Source organism: Berghia stephanieae, chromosome 14 (genome assembly GCF_034508935.2).
Source record: "Berghia stephanieae isolate SIO BIC M18660-M18661 chromosome 14, UCSD_Bste_1.3, whole genome shotgun sequence".
Classification (NCBI taxonomy): domain Eukaryota; kingdom Metazoa; phylum Mollusca; class Gastropoda; order Nudibranchia; family Aeolidiidae; genus Berghia; species Berghia stephanieae.
In genome coordinates this window covers 3,363,643-3,381,850 of record NC_088373.1, presented here as the reverse complement: position 1 = coordinate 3,381,850, position 18,208 = coordinate 3,363,643, and the positions used below count along the sequence as shown (strand labels likewise).

Genomic DNA, 18,208 nt, shown 5'->3' with positions numbered 1-18,208 from the left:
TGTGCGGCTATGTGGTCTAGTGGTATGACACTCGCTTTCGGATCGGAAGGTCCTGGGTTCGAGCCTCGCGCTCGGCGCATAGTTTAGTCCTTGGATAAGGGGAAAAAATCTAGAAATTTCTTTGCAGAACCAAGACAGGAACAAAGTAGGAAGGTTAAACAGGCAAATGGGAATTTTATAAGACACAGTAGGAACCTCTCCATCTACAACGGGAGGTATAGAACGTGGTCTTATGCTAGGTCTGAAATTGGCCCCTCAGTTGAAGTTGATGAAATCAATGTTAAAGTGGAGAAAAAAAACAAGAAAAAACAAATCATGAGATTGAATTGATAAAGCTTTTATTCACGAAATTAAAATAATTTGACAAGAAATGACTTTCTTTCACTCTCTCTCTCTCTCTCTCTCTCTCTCTCTCTCTCTCTCTCTCTCTCTCTCTCTCTCTCTCTCTCTCTCTCTCTCTCTCTCTCTCTCTCTTAGTCTTAGCAGGCACAAATAAAAAAGTTTGACTTATTGATTGTGTTCAGGATCTGACTACCGCTCCCGTAGTTTTGAAAGTCTAATCGTTGTTATTGTTATCCTCCATTATCCCTAAACGATGGCGCCAAATAACACTACACTGTGCGGCTATGTGGTCTAGTGGTATGACACTCGCTTTCGGATCGGAAGGTCCTGGGTTCGAGCCTCGCGCTCGGCGCATAGTTTAGTCCTTGGATAAGGCTCTTTACTCACATTCTCTCACCGTACTCAGGTGTAAAATGAGTACCTGGCCGTTAACAGTGTTGTCTTTGTCCGAAAAATTGTAATATCGCCTAACAGGCGTCATGTCCTGTCCTACATGTTAAATGTTGCTGTTGACCAGGGACCCCTTGTAAAGCGCTTTGAGCACATTGTGGATATTGCACTATATAAAGCTCAATTTTTAAAAAAAATTTTTACAACACCCGGGTGTAAAGGGACTCCGTACGAATAGTCACCAAGCAAGCCAATCTGCTCATCTTCCTTTATATCAATTTTGGTAAGACCAACTGGAAATTGTAATTCTTGTCCTCTTTTCAAAGACAATCAATAGTTTTGGAAAATGTTCGAAAACGAACAATTAATTAAATATTTACCAAGTTTTAAAAATATATCTATCATATGAAGATAAATTTATTAAATAACAAATAAAAATCTCAATACTTAAGTACAAAAGAAAAAGTTGCGATCTTACACACTTCTATAAAATTGTCCATGGCCTGCATAGTATTGATTATAGGGAATGAGATTAGCGGAAGTGTAGCGTCCCTTGATTGGACGTGGACGTCACCGGAGGAGAAGTTATTTGTAAGCCAAGCGCTCCAAATACAAATTTTATTATTCATATTTCTGTAAAAAAATGCATAACGTTGATTATGATATGCATTTTTGTACAGAAATACGAATAATAAATTTTGTATTTGGAGCGCTTGGCTTGTAGTTGGTTTGTTTACAAATAACTTCTCCGCCGGTGACGTCCAATCAAGGGACGCTACTCTTCCGCTAATCTCATTCCCTATAAGCAATTACTTGTAAAAATTATTTTCGGTTACATTCGCAAGATGTGGTTACTTTAAAATATTTACCACCAGCTGTTCTATCAATATTAGTCATAACTCATTTACCCAACGTATTGTCAGGATATGGAGTGCACTAGACTTTTGATACAAAAATTGCTGAAACAATAAATGCTTTCAAATTCTTTTTTTTTTTTAATGAGCTCTTATATAGCTCAATATCCATAAACGTACTCAGAGCGCTTTAGACGGGATTCCTGGCCAACAGCAACATTTAACATTTAGGAAAAGACATGACATGACGCCTGTTAGGCGATTTTTTTTTTCGGACAGAGACAACGCTGTTAACGGCCAGGTGCACATTTTACACCTCTCCAAGGACTAAACTATGCGCCGAGCGAGGCTCGAACCCGTGACCTTCTGATCCGAAAGCGAGTGTCATACCACAAGACCACAACCGCACCTGAAACTGATAGAGAATTCCGTGACTTGAAGAACGTATACGATGAATGAGATTCTCGATTTTTAAATGCTTTTTGTCAACAAGTTTGAATTTTTAAATATTTAGATAATGGACCAACTTATTAATACCAACAAAAGACAAGATAAAATTGATGCATGGAAATTGTAAATACACACACACAATCGCATATTATACAATCAGAAAGTAAAATTGGTGCATATTTCAACAGAAACCAGATAAACTCCGTCTCCATTGGCCTTATCTGGCATGGCAGTTTCTTGCATCGCTTGCGGCCGCAAAAAAATTGCAAAATATCACTGATCTGCAATGCGACCGAAAGTCTGCAATTTTATGGCACTTTTTTCCAATTTCTTCCAAATTTTCGAGATTTTGCAAAGAAAAAAAAAAAAACAAACAAAAAAACAAAAAACAAAAACACGATAATAATAATTTTTTTAAAAGGCAAAAAAAAAAAGAAGATTTTTTTTACCTTTTAATATGACAGCTCGTGTAGAACGTGAAAGATAATTAATCAAAAGTAGTTTCTTTTTTACTATCCCATTATCTTCTTTTTTACTGGCGCTGATGTGACTTAACATTTGTTGCAAGTGCCGTGAAACCCTTAAAAACAAACAAATACCTTTCTCTTTCATGAACTAATTATTGGTTTTTAGGAAAACTAACCGCAAATTTGGGAATTTTTTTTTTCAAAAAAACCCCCGCCATGTCAGCCTAAAACAGTGATAGACTACTTTGTATACTCCTATATAAGTAAAAACAGTTCCAATTGGGCACGTTTATCACCTGATAATTAAATTATGTGTTTTCATGGTAAATTCTAAGGCAACAGGGGACGAAAAGTCATGACATCAAACCATATTATATCATTATGGTGCGCTATGTGGTCTAGTAGTATGACACTCGCTTTCGGATCGGAAGGTCCTGGGTTCGAGCCTCGCGCTCGGCGCATAGTTCAGTCCTTGGAAAAGTCTCTTTATTCACATTCTGTCACCGTACTCAGGTGTAAAATGAGTACCTGGCCGTTAAACAGCGTTGTCTTTGTCCGAAAAATTGTAATATCGCCTAACAGGCGTCATGTCCCGTCCTACATGTTAAATGTTGCTGTTGACCAGGGACCCCTTGTAAAGCGCTTTGAGCACATTTAGTGGATAATGCGATATATAAATGCTCTTTTATTCTCTTGACTCCTAAATACTTGGGAGTGTGTATGTAGTACCCAGTCCTTCGGAGTACTAATAATGAATAGGTTACATAAAAGTGGCATAACTATACACTTGTTACTTTGGGGGCAGCGTGGCTCAGTGGTACGGCCTTTGCTTCCTACCCGAGAGGTACCGAGTTCAATCACCCGCTGCTGCGTTGTATGGCCTTGAGCAAGTCACCTCGCCTTAGCTCACTTTGCGGCGCTGCTCTGCGGATGACGCCTGGGTTATTCCAGTCTTCCCTTGGAAGAGACCTAAAGACAAATTTCCCCTTTGGGATGAATAAAGGGAATTATATTATATTATATTACATTATATATTATTATATAAATCCCGAATATGCAGAATGTCTATAATGCATTTCCCTGAGTTCAAAACCTTATAATTATAAAACCATTTAGATATTTTCATCTGGTTTATATGGACGAGAGACGCATGCGTACAACCAACATGACGTTCTCTCACTAATAACTTTTCCGCCGGTGACGTCACAGACTATGGGTGACGTCCAATCGAGGGACGCTACTCTTCCGCTAATCTCATTCCCTATAAGTCATCGACATTCATTACATCTCTAAAATTAGCAAAATGAACATGAATAATATAGACCTTGATTTATTTTTTTTCTAATTCGGAAATACAACATACGTTGCGCCAAATTTATCTTTGTGAAATATTTAAAAAAAACAAAAAACAAAAAAACAAAACACAAAAACTTGAGCTTTTATATAGCGCAATATTCACTAAACGTGCTCAAAGGGCTTTACAAGGGGTCCCCGGCCAACAGCAACACATAAGATGTAGGACGAGACATGACGCCTGTTAGGCGATATTATAAATTTTTGGGACAGAGACAACGCTGTTAACGGCCAGGTACTCATTTTACACCTGAGTACGGTGAGTGAATGTGAGTAAAGGGCCTTCTCCAAGGACTCAACTATGCGCCGAGCGAGGCTCGAACACAGGACCTTCCGATCTGAAAGCGAGTGTCACACCACTAGACCACATAGCCGTAAATATTATTCGTATCGTATCGTTTAAGAGGTAATATGTTCTAAAAACATTTAAATGCTCCGATTAAGTTTTATGCATTGATACAATTTATCAATTACCTAATAAGTATACAATGTCAATTAATGGATAATATTGAGAATTACATTTCTAATACATAAATAAGTGTCATATTCAATATTCGTAGTATAATTTACCCTCTTTACATCATTCATTTGGCATGTCTGACGTGTACATTAGAAAGTTTCAAAAGACAATAGTATCCAATGTTATGTTCGTCAAAATCAAATAATATTGAATGAAACAAAACCGCCATAAGTAGCTCAAAAACCTTTTTATAGACCAGTTTTGGCAGACCATAACAGGACATGAAAATGTTTTTTGTTTGTTATTTCGTGTGTGTTAAAACAATTAAACAAAGAAACGGCTATTCTAAATTTGCTTAGAAATTCTAAGTTTGCTGAGACATTCTAAATTTGCTTAGACAATCTAAATTTGCTGAGACATTCTAAATTTGCTTAGACATTCTAAATTTGCTTAGACATTCTAAATTTGCTTAGACAATCTAAATTTGCTGAAACATTCTAAATTTGCTTAGACATTCTAAATTTGCTGAAACATTCTAAATTTGCTTAGACATTCTAAATTTGCTGAAACATTCTAAATTTGCTTAGACAATCTAAATTTGCTGAAACATTCTAAATTTGCTTAGACATTCTAAATTTGCTGAAACATTCTAAATTTGCTTAGACATTCTAAATTTGCTGAAACATTCTAAATTTGCTTAGACATTCTAAATTGTCTGAGACGCAAAGTGAATGTTTGGTATTGGCAGATGCACAAAATATTTAAAGGCCCATCTTTCTTTCCTGTGCAAACAATTACTGTAGCTAAATATCAATTAAGATAAGCTAGAATTTTATGCTGAATCCAGTCTTCATGAATATCGACCATAGATCATTTTTCAGTGGCGTTCCTCCACATTGGAGACAGGCCGTTCAGAAATGTCTAAACAGGTTTTCAGACAGATGGATTGGAAGAGATGGGCTTTCTGTATAACTATTTCATATAGGACTACATAAGATAAATTGCTTATTCTGTTCCTATGCCGGATGTTGGTACGCTTATCATAAAAAGAGCTGTTGTTTTTTTTGTTTGTTTGTTGCTTTAGGTCTCTTCCAACACAATTGAGGTTAAATGAGAGACCGCTGAAACAAAAAAACAAGCAATCTAACAAAAATAGTACAAATGTAAATCAAAATCATAACCTTAAGATATCATAAGCTAAATTATAAATAACCAAGAACAAACAGGCAGAAGATTTACAGAAAAAAAATATCCCCTGTCAAAAATACAATCACAAACCAAAGAAGCAGGATAGGCTAGTAAAGAGAAGAAGAAACGACATCACTATCGGATCGTACACCCATGCGAACATCATAGGTATATGATTCAAGGGTGATGCTCCCATCCAACCACCCGCAAAAGAGCTGTTGTTTAAGTTATCACGCCACAAAACGCACAGAACGAGCTCTAAAATAGGTTTGATTTGTTTGTTGGTAGCCATGGCAACCATACTGCGGCACATTGAGTAAAATAATATAATGGTAAACAGAATGTAAAGTATTTATGTGTTCATACTAGGTCCATGTATAAAAAAAAATATTGGCTGAACAATTTTTATGTTAAAGATATTTCCAAACATGGAAAGACGTAATGGCCACCCTGTACATGAAACTAAAATGTGACTCATCGTCTCAAAACGGTATTATGTCGGAACGAGCCATATGCTTATAAGTCGAATTTAATGTTAAACTGGTCAAAATATAAACGATTGGCATTAGAACCATAAAATATGGTTGCTATTCTCCTCAATAAATTGTATTAATTCAACACAAGTGTGATTTTTCTGGCTATAAATTCAATTTTCAACATCTTAACCCACCCGACTTAATACCGTTTGGAGGCGAAGGGTCACAAATGTCTTTAAACTGTCAATCCGCGACGAAGCTGACGTTAAAGTAGTGAGAAAACGTTAAAACGATCGCAAAACAAGAGACTTTCCAAGTATTAGACAACCGGATGAGTTACACGGTTATCCTTCTTATCCTCGGTGTTGCCAAACAGCAGGACGCATGTACTATGGTTTTAGTTGTAGTTTTATTAACTCACTCAATCCTAGAGATTTTTTCTACTTTTCAAAAATTGGAAAAAAAGACGAAGAGGAAGAGGAAGAAGAAGAAGAAGAAGAAGAAGAAGAAGAAGAAGAAGAAGAAGAAGAAGAAGAAGAAGAAGAAGAAGAAGAAGAAGAAGATGTTTGTTTTTGTTTTTAAGGGTTTTACGGCGCTTGCAACACATTTAGGTTATATCAGCGCCAGTAAAAAGGAAGAAACTGGGATAGTAAAAAGTTCTAGAATTACAATTACAGCACCCAAAAAAAGTAAGACAAAGGGGAACTAAGAAGAAATAGGGATCAGATGTAGATTCCAAGAGCATACTACCAATGTACTTAGTTTGAGATCACCTATAAGTCTCATCCGGACACAAGTACATAATCCAACAAGGAGGAATACACTCAAATGCCTACATTTTACATTCAAAAAAATAAATATAATAATGCATAACAGAGAGATGATTTACAAAGAAAAAAATATCATCTCCCAAAAAAATATCTATGCATTTGACTGTTTCCCTCCCAGCTGGGACTCCGGCCAGGGCCAAGACAAAACCAAGTAATCTCATTCCAAGACAAAGACAGAAAGCAAATTGGAAAACAGATATAAGGGGATAGAAGACACAGTTTGTACCTCCCTGCCCGCTATGGGAGGTCAGGATCCCCACCCAGAAGAAGAAGAAGAAAAAGAGGAAGAAGAAGAAGAAGAAGAAGAAGAAGAAGAAGAAGAAGAAGAAGAAGAAGAAGAAGAAGAAGAAGAAGAAGAAGAAGAAGAAGAAGAAGAAGAAGAAGAAGAAGAAGAAGAAGAAGAAGAAGAAGAAGAAGAAGAAGAAGAAGCATATTTCTATAATGCCTTTCAGCGAAACCTCAAAGGGCTTTTTAAAAAAAATTAGAGCATAAAATGGGCATTAAAAAACATCATCAAAACATCAGTCACATTCTACATATTTCAAATTCAATTAAGTAAATATTTTCTGAAAAGATATGTTTTCAAGTTTTTTCTTTGTAAATATCTATAGAGCTCGGAGATAATTCCAAATCGTGGGTCCGTATTTCATAAGAGACATATCGCCAAAGTATTTAAGCTTAGTTTTAGGAGAAGCTAACACTTTTAAATCGTGGGATCTAAGATTTCTAAAAGGTACGTGCGGTTGGAGTAAGTGTTGAATGTAAAAGGGGACAGAAGACTCAAATACACCAAAGCAGACAGGGGTTATTTTGTATTCAATTCTAACCCAGGACTAACCTAGCCGCACAATTCTGCACTCTATGGAAGTTGTTTATGTTTTTATTAGGGAGACTCTATGTTTTTATTAGGGAAACCAGTGAGCAATGAATTGCAGTAGTCGAGACGTGACAAGACGAAAGCAGAGACAATTACTTATCTTCAAGATGTTGAAAGGTAAAAATGACCTCATCTGTGATATTCTACTGAGCTCATAGTACATACTTTTTCACATTACTGTTTATATGCTTATCCATAGACAAAGAACTATCCAGAATGACACCCAAACTTTTAGCCTTTTCAGAAATAGGAATACCACAGTCATTATGGTTAGTGTAGGAGTTGACAAGGGGATATACTTTAATTTTTTGCTGAGTTCCTATCAAAACAACTTCAGTTTTATCTTCATTTAACAATAGCTTATTTTCCAGCATCCCACTTTTGATGGAGTCACAACATTTTTATAAATCACAGACAAAAGAGGGGTGATCATGAGGAGAGGCAGCTTTATATATCTTTGTGTGGTCAGTATAAATGGAAAAGTATGTAGGGTATAAAGGATAGGTATAAAGCCCCAGTATGCAATGAGTTATTTATGATTACAGTAATAGGTTCTAAAAAGAGTCAAGACATTGACCAATTAATCCTTGTCAAACCTAAGACCATGTGTAAAATACGTGAACAATCTTTTCAACTTTCGGCCCGCCATTTTTGGAAATCTCTCCCATCACACGTGAGATGCTCGGATTCGTTGACAACTTTCAATCTCGCTTAATGTTTTATCTTTTTTACATCATAAGTTACAATACTATTATCATAATTTGTAGTTGTTAAATTGAATTCGTATCACTTTTCCATCAACACTTGTCTTACCGTAACATATTTTGTTTTATATCACTGTAAATCGTTTAGAACCCGTGACGACGGGGTAAAGCGCTATATAAATGCCATTCATATTATTATTATTATTATTAGTTTTATTATTATTATTATTATTATTATTATTATTATTATTATTATTATTATTATTATTATTATTAGTTTTATTATTATATTATTATTATTATTATTATTATTATTATTATTATTATTATTATCATTATTATTATTATTATCATTATTATTATTATTATCATCATCATCATTAAGGCTGATGGGTTCTACGAGTGAACGTAAATCACAAATCATACTGTTTAATGTGAACATAAAGAAAACAAGTTGCTCTCATTGAAATTAAGGAATTCACACACAATTCCTGGTAGCTTAATCCTTAATGAACGACAAGCGTAAGCTATCACAACTATACATTGTGGCATGAATTGTTCTACACTTGACGGCGACAGTATTGCGTAAAGTTGGAATGTGAATTCATTATACTCTATTCCTATCGCATACGGTGATCTATGGGATAAATAAAAATAGAAACCAATCGGGGATGCCAACATTAGGCCGATACAGATTGTAGATATCCTCATTAGACAGAGTTGTCAGATGTCTAATGGAGCTGTACCCCAATATCTTACAAATAGAGTAAATCCTGATGCACCCTGATTGGAGAAGGGTCTGATGACCTACAAGTGGTATTGGTGTGAGTGAAAAAAAATCATCATAGATCGTGGACGATGGAGAAATGCTTTGGAAAATCCCATGCTCTTTGTTAAAGGTGCAACCAATAAGATAAATAATCACAAATAATATAAACTCATATTCGTTCAATTTCCTTGTCTATAACATAAGTAATGTTATCAACATTTTACAACTCCTCCTCCTTTGCCTTTTGCCCGATGCATTCTGCCAGACTATCCCAGACACACTGCAAGGCTTCCTCTGATGCATATGGATCATTCACCGGGAACGTGGTTAGTCTGTTTCTGTCTTCAAGGACATGAGCAATGTAGAGAGGAATCTCGCCATCTTCTGTGCTTAAATCTGCAAATTGCATGATGTGTAACATTTGACGTCTTTTAGAACGCTCTTCAAACAATGCCGCATTTATAGTGTAAGCCAGCATACCGCTTTTCTCGAAATCCGTTCGAAGATGATGTTTGAAATTTTCAGTAAAGACGATTAAAAATTTGAAACTGTTGGTGACGCCACTGGTCATTCCGCTGACTTCACTTGTACCGTAAAGAATATGTAAATCGGGAATGAACAAGGAACTGGTTTTGTCCATTTTGTTTGCAATATCAATTGCCAAGCCTCTGTCTTCATTTGCATAACACAAATATGCATCGTATCGATACTCCTTTGCTGGTCTCTCCTTAATTTTAGGTTTGAACCCAAACCATCTGGCAAACCATACGTTTTTCTTATACTTAATATAAAACCACCACCTATAGCGTTTGCCGATGTAGTAGCTGACGATAATCAACGTAAAGAACGTTATTGAAATTGCACAGGCCATAATAATGGGAACTTTATTTGCACAACGCCTTTGAAGAGACAGGTGGAGAAGCGATAAATCGCCCATATGACGGATCTTGCCGTGGTCATCGCGGCATTTTAACAATGTCTTGTCTAAAAGATGAACTTTTGTAATGGACATCCATTTTATTATTTCGATTCCCCCACAAGTACAATCGATTGGGTTATTTACAACAGCTAAAGTCACGGGATGTTTTGATGCAATTTGATCCAATTCATCTCTCGAGTGTTTGGAAATCCAACTAATAGAATTCTGTCTTGCATCTAGCATGCGTAAGTTTGGAGTCTCTAAGAAACTGATATTCATATATTGAAGTCGATTATCTGTCATTCGAAGTGTTTCCAAATGTGTTAATCCTTTCAAAAATGTGTATGGAAGTTTATAGATAAAATTCAGAGATATGTCCATGTATTTTGTTTTATTAAGAAAAGCAAAAAAGTGTCCTCCGTTTGTTGTTGAAAATTCGCCCCCTAAAAGATTTGAACTCATAGATATATGGACCAAATTGTTATTGGGTTGAAAAAAATGACGATTTAAATGTTTACAATAATTAAAACTTAAATCTGTGTGAGTGACGCTTTTTGGTATTCTTCCATACCCCCAGTCAGTCAACAGACTGTTAGAAATGTCAAGGTAGCGAATGTTGTTTTCTCGTATATAGTGATCGAACAGAAAACCTCCGAAGAAGTTGTAGGACGACGCTTTCACGTTTCGAAGGGTTTTTGGAACATGAATATGTTTCTTAAAAATTGGATTATCCTGACTACGGGCTTCGAGATATGACATTTCATTATCCGATATGTTATCATCATTATCTTCATTATAAATGACTTCCTCATTGAAATTATCACCATCATAATCCACATAATGAGTAACATCGCCATGTAATACAGATCCTTTATCAATTTCCTGACTAGTTTTCCTTGTCGACGTATCATAATCCATAACTAAAAGATCGTCAACTGTTTTCTGGATTGTAAAATCGTCATCGTCCAATCTTTCAATCTTTAAAAATGTGTTCATTTTTCCATACGAATTGTCAGTATAAACATCCGATCCCTTGTAATCATCTTGACTTGATACGTCCAGTGTTACCAAGTTCTGTAAGGGGAAAATCCTGCTCCACATATTACCTACCATAGTCAACAAATTGTGCGAAAGAATCAGGGTTTCCAAGGACTTCGGCAGTCCATGGATAAAATCGTCTCGGAGAAATCCTATGTTATTGTACGACAAATCCAACTCTTTAAGTTTGATGTTAGTTAAATACCGTGCGTGTTCTGCAGCCAAAGAAAAACAAGACGAGGCTCCTCTTCTTTCACGCCCTAAATAGGAAAATTTTAAATACTCGAGAGATGCGTTTTGAAGACCTTTGATATCTTGAAGGGCATTAACTAATGGATATGTTCTTATTCTTGTTATCGACAGTCTCTTTAAATTTGGAATAGTAGCATATACTGCAGGTTCAATCCCATGAAATATACAGTCAAAAAAAGACAATTCCTGGATGAAAGGAAGGTATTGGAAAAAGTCAGATGATATAATATTCATGTGATGGCAAGTTGCTCCTGGGCCAAATTCCAAAATATGTAGGTCCTGTAGCTTGGAAATATCAGGACCTAAAAATTCTAGGCTGGATACAATGTCAATGTTGAGACGATTTAAAGATGATATTTTTGCCAAACCATCCAATGGGTAATAACTCTCTCCTGCAGAAGACCCTTGGAGAAATAAACTTCTGAGATGTTTTGTCTTGTCAAATAATGTTGGAGGGAACTTGCGGGTACCATACCCCAGGTGAATATTTCTCACCAGATAAAGTTCACGAAGTTCTATCAGTGAATCAAACGCAGCTCCATCAAGGAGTGTTATCCTGTTTAAGGATAAATCAAGAACTTTTAAGTTTGTTAAGTTTGCAAACGATTCATTTTCAATGTGTTTCAATTTATTAGCTGACAGAGAAAGATTTCTCAAATTTGGCAAAAATGAAAAAACATTTTTTGGAAGTGTTGATATCTTATTAAAGCTGATATCTAAAGTTTGAAGTTGGGTTATTTCATATTTTGACGAAATTATCTCCTGAATTCGGTTGGATCGCATGCTCAGGGTGTGTAGGTCTTTTAACCGATAAATGACTGATGAATTAAACACCTGAAGCTTATTTCTTGACATGTTGACGAAAACTGTTGTTTCGGGAAGATTATGCGCAAAGTGAGTCATATAGCGGTAGGTACAGTTCGTGTTGACAAATCCGTGATTTGTGAAAGAACAAATGCACTCTCCACATATAAAATCGTCCCGATAGTCAGAGGACACAGACGGAGGTATAGGATTTGTAGTGTCATCTCCATTCGCATAGCTCGTGCCATTTGTAATCTCTTTGATCGGAGTAGGTTCTTTAATCTTATTATGAAAACCAGATAGGATTGCCGCCACCAAAGGTGAGTGGCTATCTTTTGCTTGACGAGAATCTTTAATGTTTTGACTAGTTTCTTCTGTTTGCCAGTTAAGATTGTTTGAACGTTTCAACTTTCTCTCACTATGGAATTTGATCGGTTCATTTTGAGATCTGGATTTGAGTTTAGGTTGAATGGTTTTTTCCTTAATATTATTTGAAAAAATGGAGGAGTGAATCAAAGGAAGCATTAAACTTTCTGAATCAGAATGAGTCCTATTTTTAGATCCAAATCCAGTCCAATTTGTATTATTCTGCATGGACTGAAAGTAAAGTGAGTCGTTGTTCTGGTGAGTTTCTGCAGCACTACTTTCTCCGCCTACAGTTCTTGGCATGGAATGGCAACCAACTGCCCAGTGGAAAACCAGGAGTGTTATGAAGATCATAGTGGCTCAGGGTTTATATCGAGTATGAATATGTCTTGGATCTGTTGGGAGAAAAAGACAAACAAATATTATCGACGAGTATCATGGGCATTCGAATGGTTTTGATAGAATTCCATGACTGTTACTCTATTTTAAATCAGACTGAACATAAAATTGCTAATCAAAACATTTATTCACACTCTTAACGTGAGGTGAATTCGATTCAATAGTCTGATGTCACGTCGCCCAGCAACAGCGAAAATATTGGTTCTAAACAAAGAAAATCATTACTTTTTATTCTTCATGCTGGCTAGAACTTTTCATTCCCTTTTCATATGCCTTGTGATCAGAATGTGTAAAAGTCAAAACATGAACAAATTTATGGGTTTTTTTTCCTCTGGAAACGCTTTTATGCTCGCCGGAGAAATATTTCATACGGGCGTCCGCCATTGTTCCGATAGTTTCGAGCCAGTGTTACTAAGTTACCATACGTCATTAGGAATGAAGTGACGTTACGACTGTTGAAGAGTATTAGCTCATTTTTATATATTAAATTCTCAAACATCGCTTACTCTTCGTTGAAGTGAAACTAGGCTGCTAGAAGCTGTAAAGTGTAAAAAAAAAAAACAAACAAACAATAAAAAGAATATAACAGCTTAGCTTCAAAATTGAACAAAATACCAAACACGGAACGTTTCGGTTCAAAGACCTTCTTCAGTCAACAACAAAAACCAATAAAGACATAAATACATTAGTAAATTCCAGATAGACGACAGAGATATTATGTAGGTCTGGAATTCAGTAATGTAATTTTGTCTTTATTGTTTTTTGTTGTTGGCTGAAGAGGGTTTTGAGCCCGAAACGTTCGTGCTTGGTGTTTTGTTGTTTTTTTTTTAAAAGCTGTTGTATTCATCTTTGTTTAATACTATAATTTTCTCTTTTGTTGAGCGTTCCTTTTTTGGGGCCACCAATCCTAGTTGAGACCAAGTTCACACTTATTACACGCTTTCGCCAAATTGGTTTACTATAAAACACTTTCTAATGAGTGAATGATTAAATAAACGGATTAATGTACAACAAATCAAATAATAAAATTAATATTATAATAAATAAATAAATAAAGGGAACAAGAAAAGTAAACGAAATAAAATAAATTTTCAAAAACAAAATCTCTCCCTCCTCTCTCTCTCTCTCTTACCTCTGTGTGTGTGTGTGTGTGTGTGTGTGTGTGTGTGTGTGTGTTTGTATTGAGAGAGAGAGAGAGAGGGAATTGTTCTCTCTCTCTCTCTCTCTCTCTCTCTCTCTCTCTCTCTCTCGACTGCCTTCTTTTATTTGTCTTCTTCTTCTTCTTCTTTTTCTTCTTTTGGTGACTTTTTTTTTTCTTCGAGTTGATTTATAAATTTCAACTCTCTCTTTTGTATTCTTTCGATTTCACGGATTTCTGCTTCTTCTGATTCGCTTAGTACTTCCCATTTATTTACTATCCCCGTCGCTTGCCTCCTTAACTAATTAATTCACAAATTTGGTTTTACTTATATTTCAACAACATACTTTTGTAAACGATCTGAATCTGCATGCAAACCTTCTTCGCTTTCGAGCCGGAAGGTCCTGGATTCGAGCATCGCTCGGCGCATAGTCGAGCACTTGAAAAAGGCTCTTTACTCACTTTCTCTCACCGTACTTAGGTGTAAAATGAGTACCTGGCCGTTAACAACGTTGTCTCTGTCCGAAAAAAAAATGTAATATCGCCTAACAGGCGTCATGTCCCGTCCTACATGTTGTGTTGCTGTTGGCCAGGGACCATTTGTAAAGCGCTTTGGGCACGTTTAGTGGATATTGTGCTATATAAATGCTCTATTTTTGGACTAGTTATTGCCATCTCGTCCGCAAACATAGGTGTGCTTATAGTTATGTCTTGGGCACATACAGATATGGAGAGAGAGAGAGAGAGAGAGAGAGAGAGAGAGAGAGAGAGAGCGCGAAAGAGAGAGAGAGTGAGATTCAAAATCGCAAACCTTCATTTGTTTGACTGGTTATTGCCATATCGTCCGCAAACATAAGTGGGCTTATAGTAATGTCTCCGGTACATAATATAGGATGTAAACAATACATAATACAATGTATAACTGTGAGATAATTTACAAGACAAAAATTACCATCTCCCAAAACTCTAACTATACATTTCCCTCGCAACAGGTAAGGTATCCGGCCAGGGCCAGGAAAAAAAACCATGTAATCTCATTCCAAGACATAGAAAGCATGTTGGAAAACAGATATAAGGGAGTAGAAGGCACATTAAATGCCTCATTGTCCATTATGGGAGGTCAGGAACCTCACCCACTTCCAACAAAAACATGATATGTGAGTACAATCAAGATCAATTCCGGATGCAGTCGAGATTTTGTTTTCCTGACCCCCCGTCTACCCAGCAGTGAATGGGTAGTTGGGTCAGTTAGATCTCTCGGCTAGTATGTTGCGTTTGACCGGCGTCCTATCCAAAAGGTAGCAATAAATTGCTATTGTCTATTTCATGCAATAGAGACCGGGATAAAAACCTTGAAAAGTGCTAGGTTTGTGGGGATTTTTATGCCAAGACGAGAGTCATCTATAGATTGTATGCGCTCGGCTAAGAAGCTCATAACATTGCCATCCGGAAGCATAACGGACCAACACACAAAACTGTGTGTATCCATGAACGTTTATAGTCAGGTTAATACAGTTCAGTGAGCATTACTCATATACGCGGATGGCTAAAAAAAATAACAAAGACCTGAGTGACGTCATCTTCGAACTATCTATATCGATCGATTTTTGAAGGCCGAGTGTCTGGCCAAATGTTTAAATACATTTTGGTTTTTATTCCAGAGTACCGCAGTCAACAGGTTAGAGACCTCCACTCAATAGATATTATGCGCTTGGCTAAGAAGCTCAAATCATTGCCATCCGGAAGTATATGGGACAAACACACAAAATTATGTGAAACCTTAAACATTTATTGTCGGGTAAAAACAGTTTAGTGAGAATTACTCATAAACGCTCATGGCAAATAGCAATAATAGAGTCCTGGGTGACGTCAACTTCATACATTCTATAGATAGAACGAAGATGACGTCACTCTGGTCTTTGTTATCGTTTTTTTTTTTTTTTTGCCATCCACGTTAATGAGTACTTCTCACTAAACTGTATGAACCAGACTATAAACGTTCATGGTTACACATCGTGTAGTGTGTTGGTCCGTTGCACTTCCGGGTGGTAATGCTTCTGAGCCAAGCGCATACTATCTATACAACAAACAGGGGTCACTGGTTTCGCGACAAAAAGGACAATCATGTAAAGTGTATCACTATCACAATAGACAGGTAGATAACCACGCCTCTCGGACAATCGTCATCATGTAAACAATGGCAGTGATTGGTAGACACAGCAAACTACACATGTTTTACTATCGATGGTTAGGGCTGAAGTAAAATACCCACTGTTCTACCGCTTGATCAATAGATAGTTCGAAGATGACGTCACTCAGGTCTTAGTTATTGTTCTTTGCCATCCGCGTTTATGAGTATTGCTCACTGAACTGTTTTAACCAGACTATAATCGTTCATGGATACACACATTTTTGTGTGTTGGTCCGTTATACTTCTGGATGGCAATGTTATGAGCTTCTTAGCCAAGCGCATACTCTCTATAGATAGAACGAAGATGACGTCACTCCGGACTTTGTTATTGCTTTTGCCATCCACGTTTATGAGTTATTCTCACTTAACTGTATTAACCAGACTATAAAAGTTCATGGTAACACAGAGTTTTGTGTGTTGGCCCGTTATACTTCCGGATGGCAATGTTGTGAGCTTCTTGGCCAAGCGCATACTATCTATAGAACCAACACAGTAAATTATGTGTAAACCTAAACGTTTATAGATAGAATGCGCTTGGCCAAGGAGTTCACAACATTGCCATCCGGAAGTATAACGGACCAACACACAAACTCTGTGTAACCATGAACTTTTATAGTCTGGTTAATACACTTTAGTGAGAACAACTCACAAACGCGGATGGCAAAAACAATAACAAAGGCCTGAGTGACGTCATCTTCGAACTATCTATAGATAGTATGCAGATGACGTCACTCAGGCCTTTGTTATTGTTTTTGCCATCCGCGTTTGTGAGTTGTTCTCACTAAACTGTATTAACCAGAATATAAAAGTTCATTGTTACACCGAGTTTGTGTGTTGGTCCGTTATACTTCCGGATGGCAATGTTGTGAACTCCTTGGCCAAGCGCATTCTATCTATAATCTGATCAAGAAAATCGTGTGATAAGTAGTCACACATTTGGCGGTATAAAAACGATAACAATGATCAGAGAGGGGTCGATTCCATTCACGTTACTGTTTATAAACAACCAACTATGTTTGTCCGAGCACGTATGAGGGTGTGTCACAAATTTCATGTTTTGATTGGTCAAAAATCTACTGGTTAATTGCTCCCCTATGTTTTCTTTCCTTTACCTTTCCCCTTCACACCTCTTATACTTCCTTTCCCAACACATTCCTTCTCGCTCGCCCCGCCCCGTCTTTCACTTCACCACCTCCTTTCCCTTTCTCATCGTCCGCAAGGCTACTCTTGATTGTTTCTTGCTCCATCACCGTCTCGGAACCAAAAATGGCGCTCATTGTAATTGTAAACAAAGGGACCGAGATGGCAGGCGATAAATAGGCGTTAAACTATTGTTTAAAATTGCACAAGTTTTACGAATATAGACACTATCGAGATGAATGAATTGACAACATATAAATTGAACACAATTCCGTTTGAAAATATAGAATAATAATAATATAGAATTTAAATCAAATTGAAGTTGGTGGGCTCAAGTGATCAACGCTAAAGCAACGCTAAAAGTGATCACGTGACGCAGCGCTTCCTCCAAGTGGCTCCTATCAACATTAAAGTAGACGGAATAATTAGTCCTTCTCGCTTGTTTGCTTTGTTTTATTTTTAACTCGACCTCTCGATTGCTTGACTCCTCAATCACACTTGACTACTAGTAATGGCAACAACCTTGTACAGGCCAATAGCAACGTGGTTTGTCATGAACCACTAGGTCGTGTGTGTGTGTGTGTGTGTGTGTGTGTCTCTCTCTCTCTCTCTCTCTCTTTTGTTTTTTTCTTTCTCACTTTATCTTTCTCAAACACATGTATTATCTCAAACACACACCCACACACCCACACAAACACCCCCCCCCACACACACACACCAAATACACACACACACACAATAACTAATCCCCTTACACACATGCGTCTCTCACTCTCTCTCTCTCTCTCTCTCTCTCTCTCT

The 18,208-nt window shown here is 36.9% G+C and overlaps 1 protein-coding gene across 1 annotated transcript in view; it reads right to left on the bottom strand.

Moving 5' to 3' along the window:
* Positions 1 to 8,773: 8,773 nt before the first annotated feature.
* LOC144959888 (toll-like receptor 4) overlaps positions 8,774 to 18,208 on the bottom strand; it is a 23,941-nt gene continuing 14,506 nt past the window's right edge. The window contains exon 2 of the mRNA XM_078892704.1: positions 8,774 to 12,934. Coding sequence (XP_078748830.1) covers positions 9,381 to 12,893 — 3,513 coding nt within the window. The 5' untranslated portion in view covers positions 12,894 to 12,934 and the 3' untranslated portion in view covers positions 8,774 to 9,380. The remainder of the gene's footprint in view (positions 12,935 to 18,208) is intronic.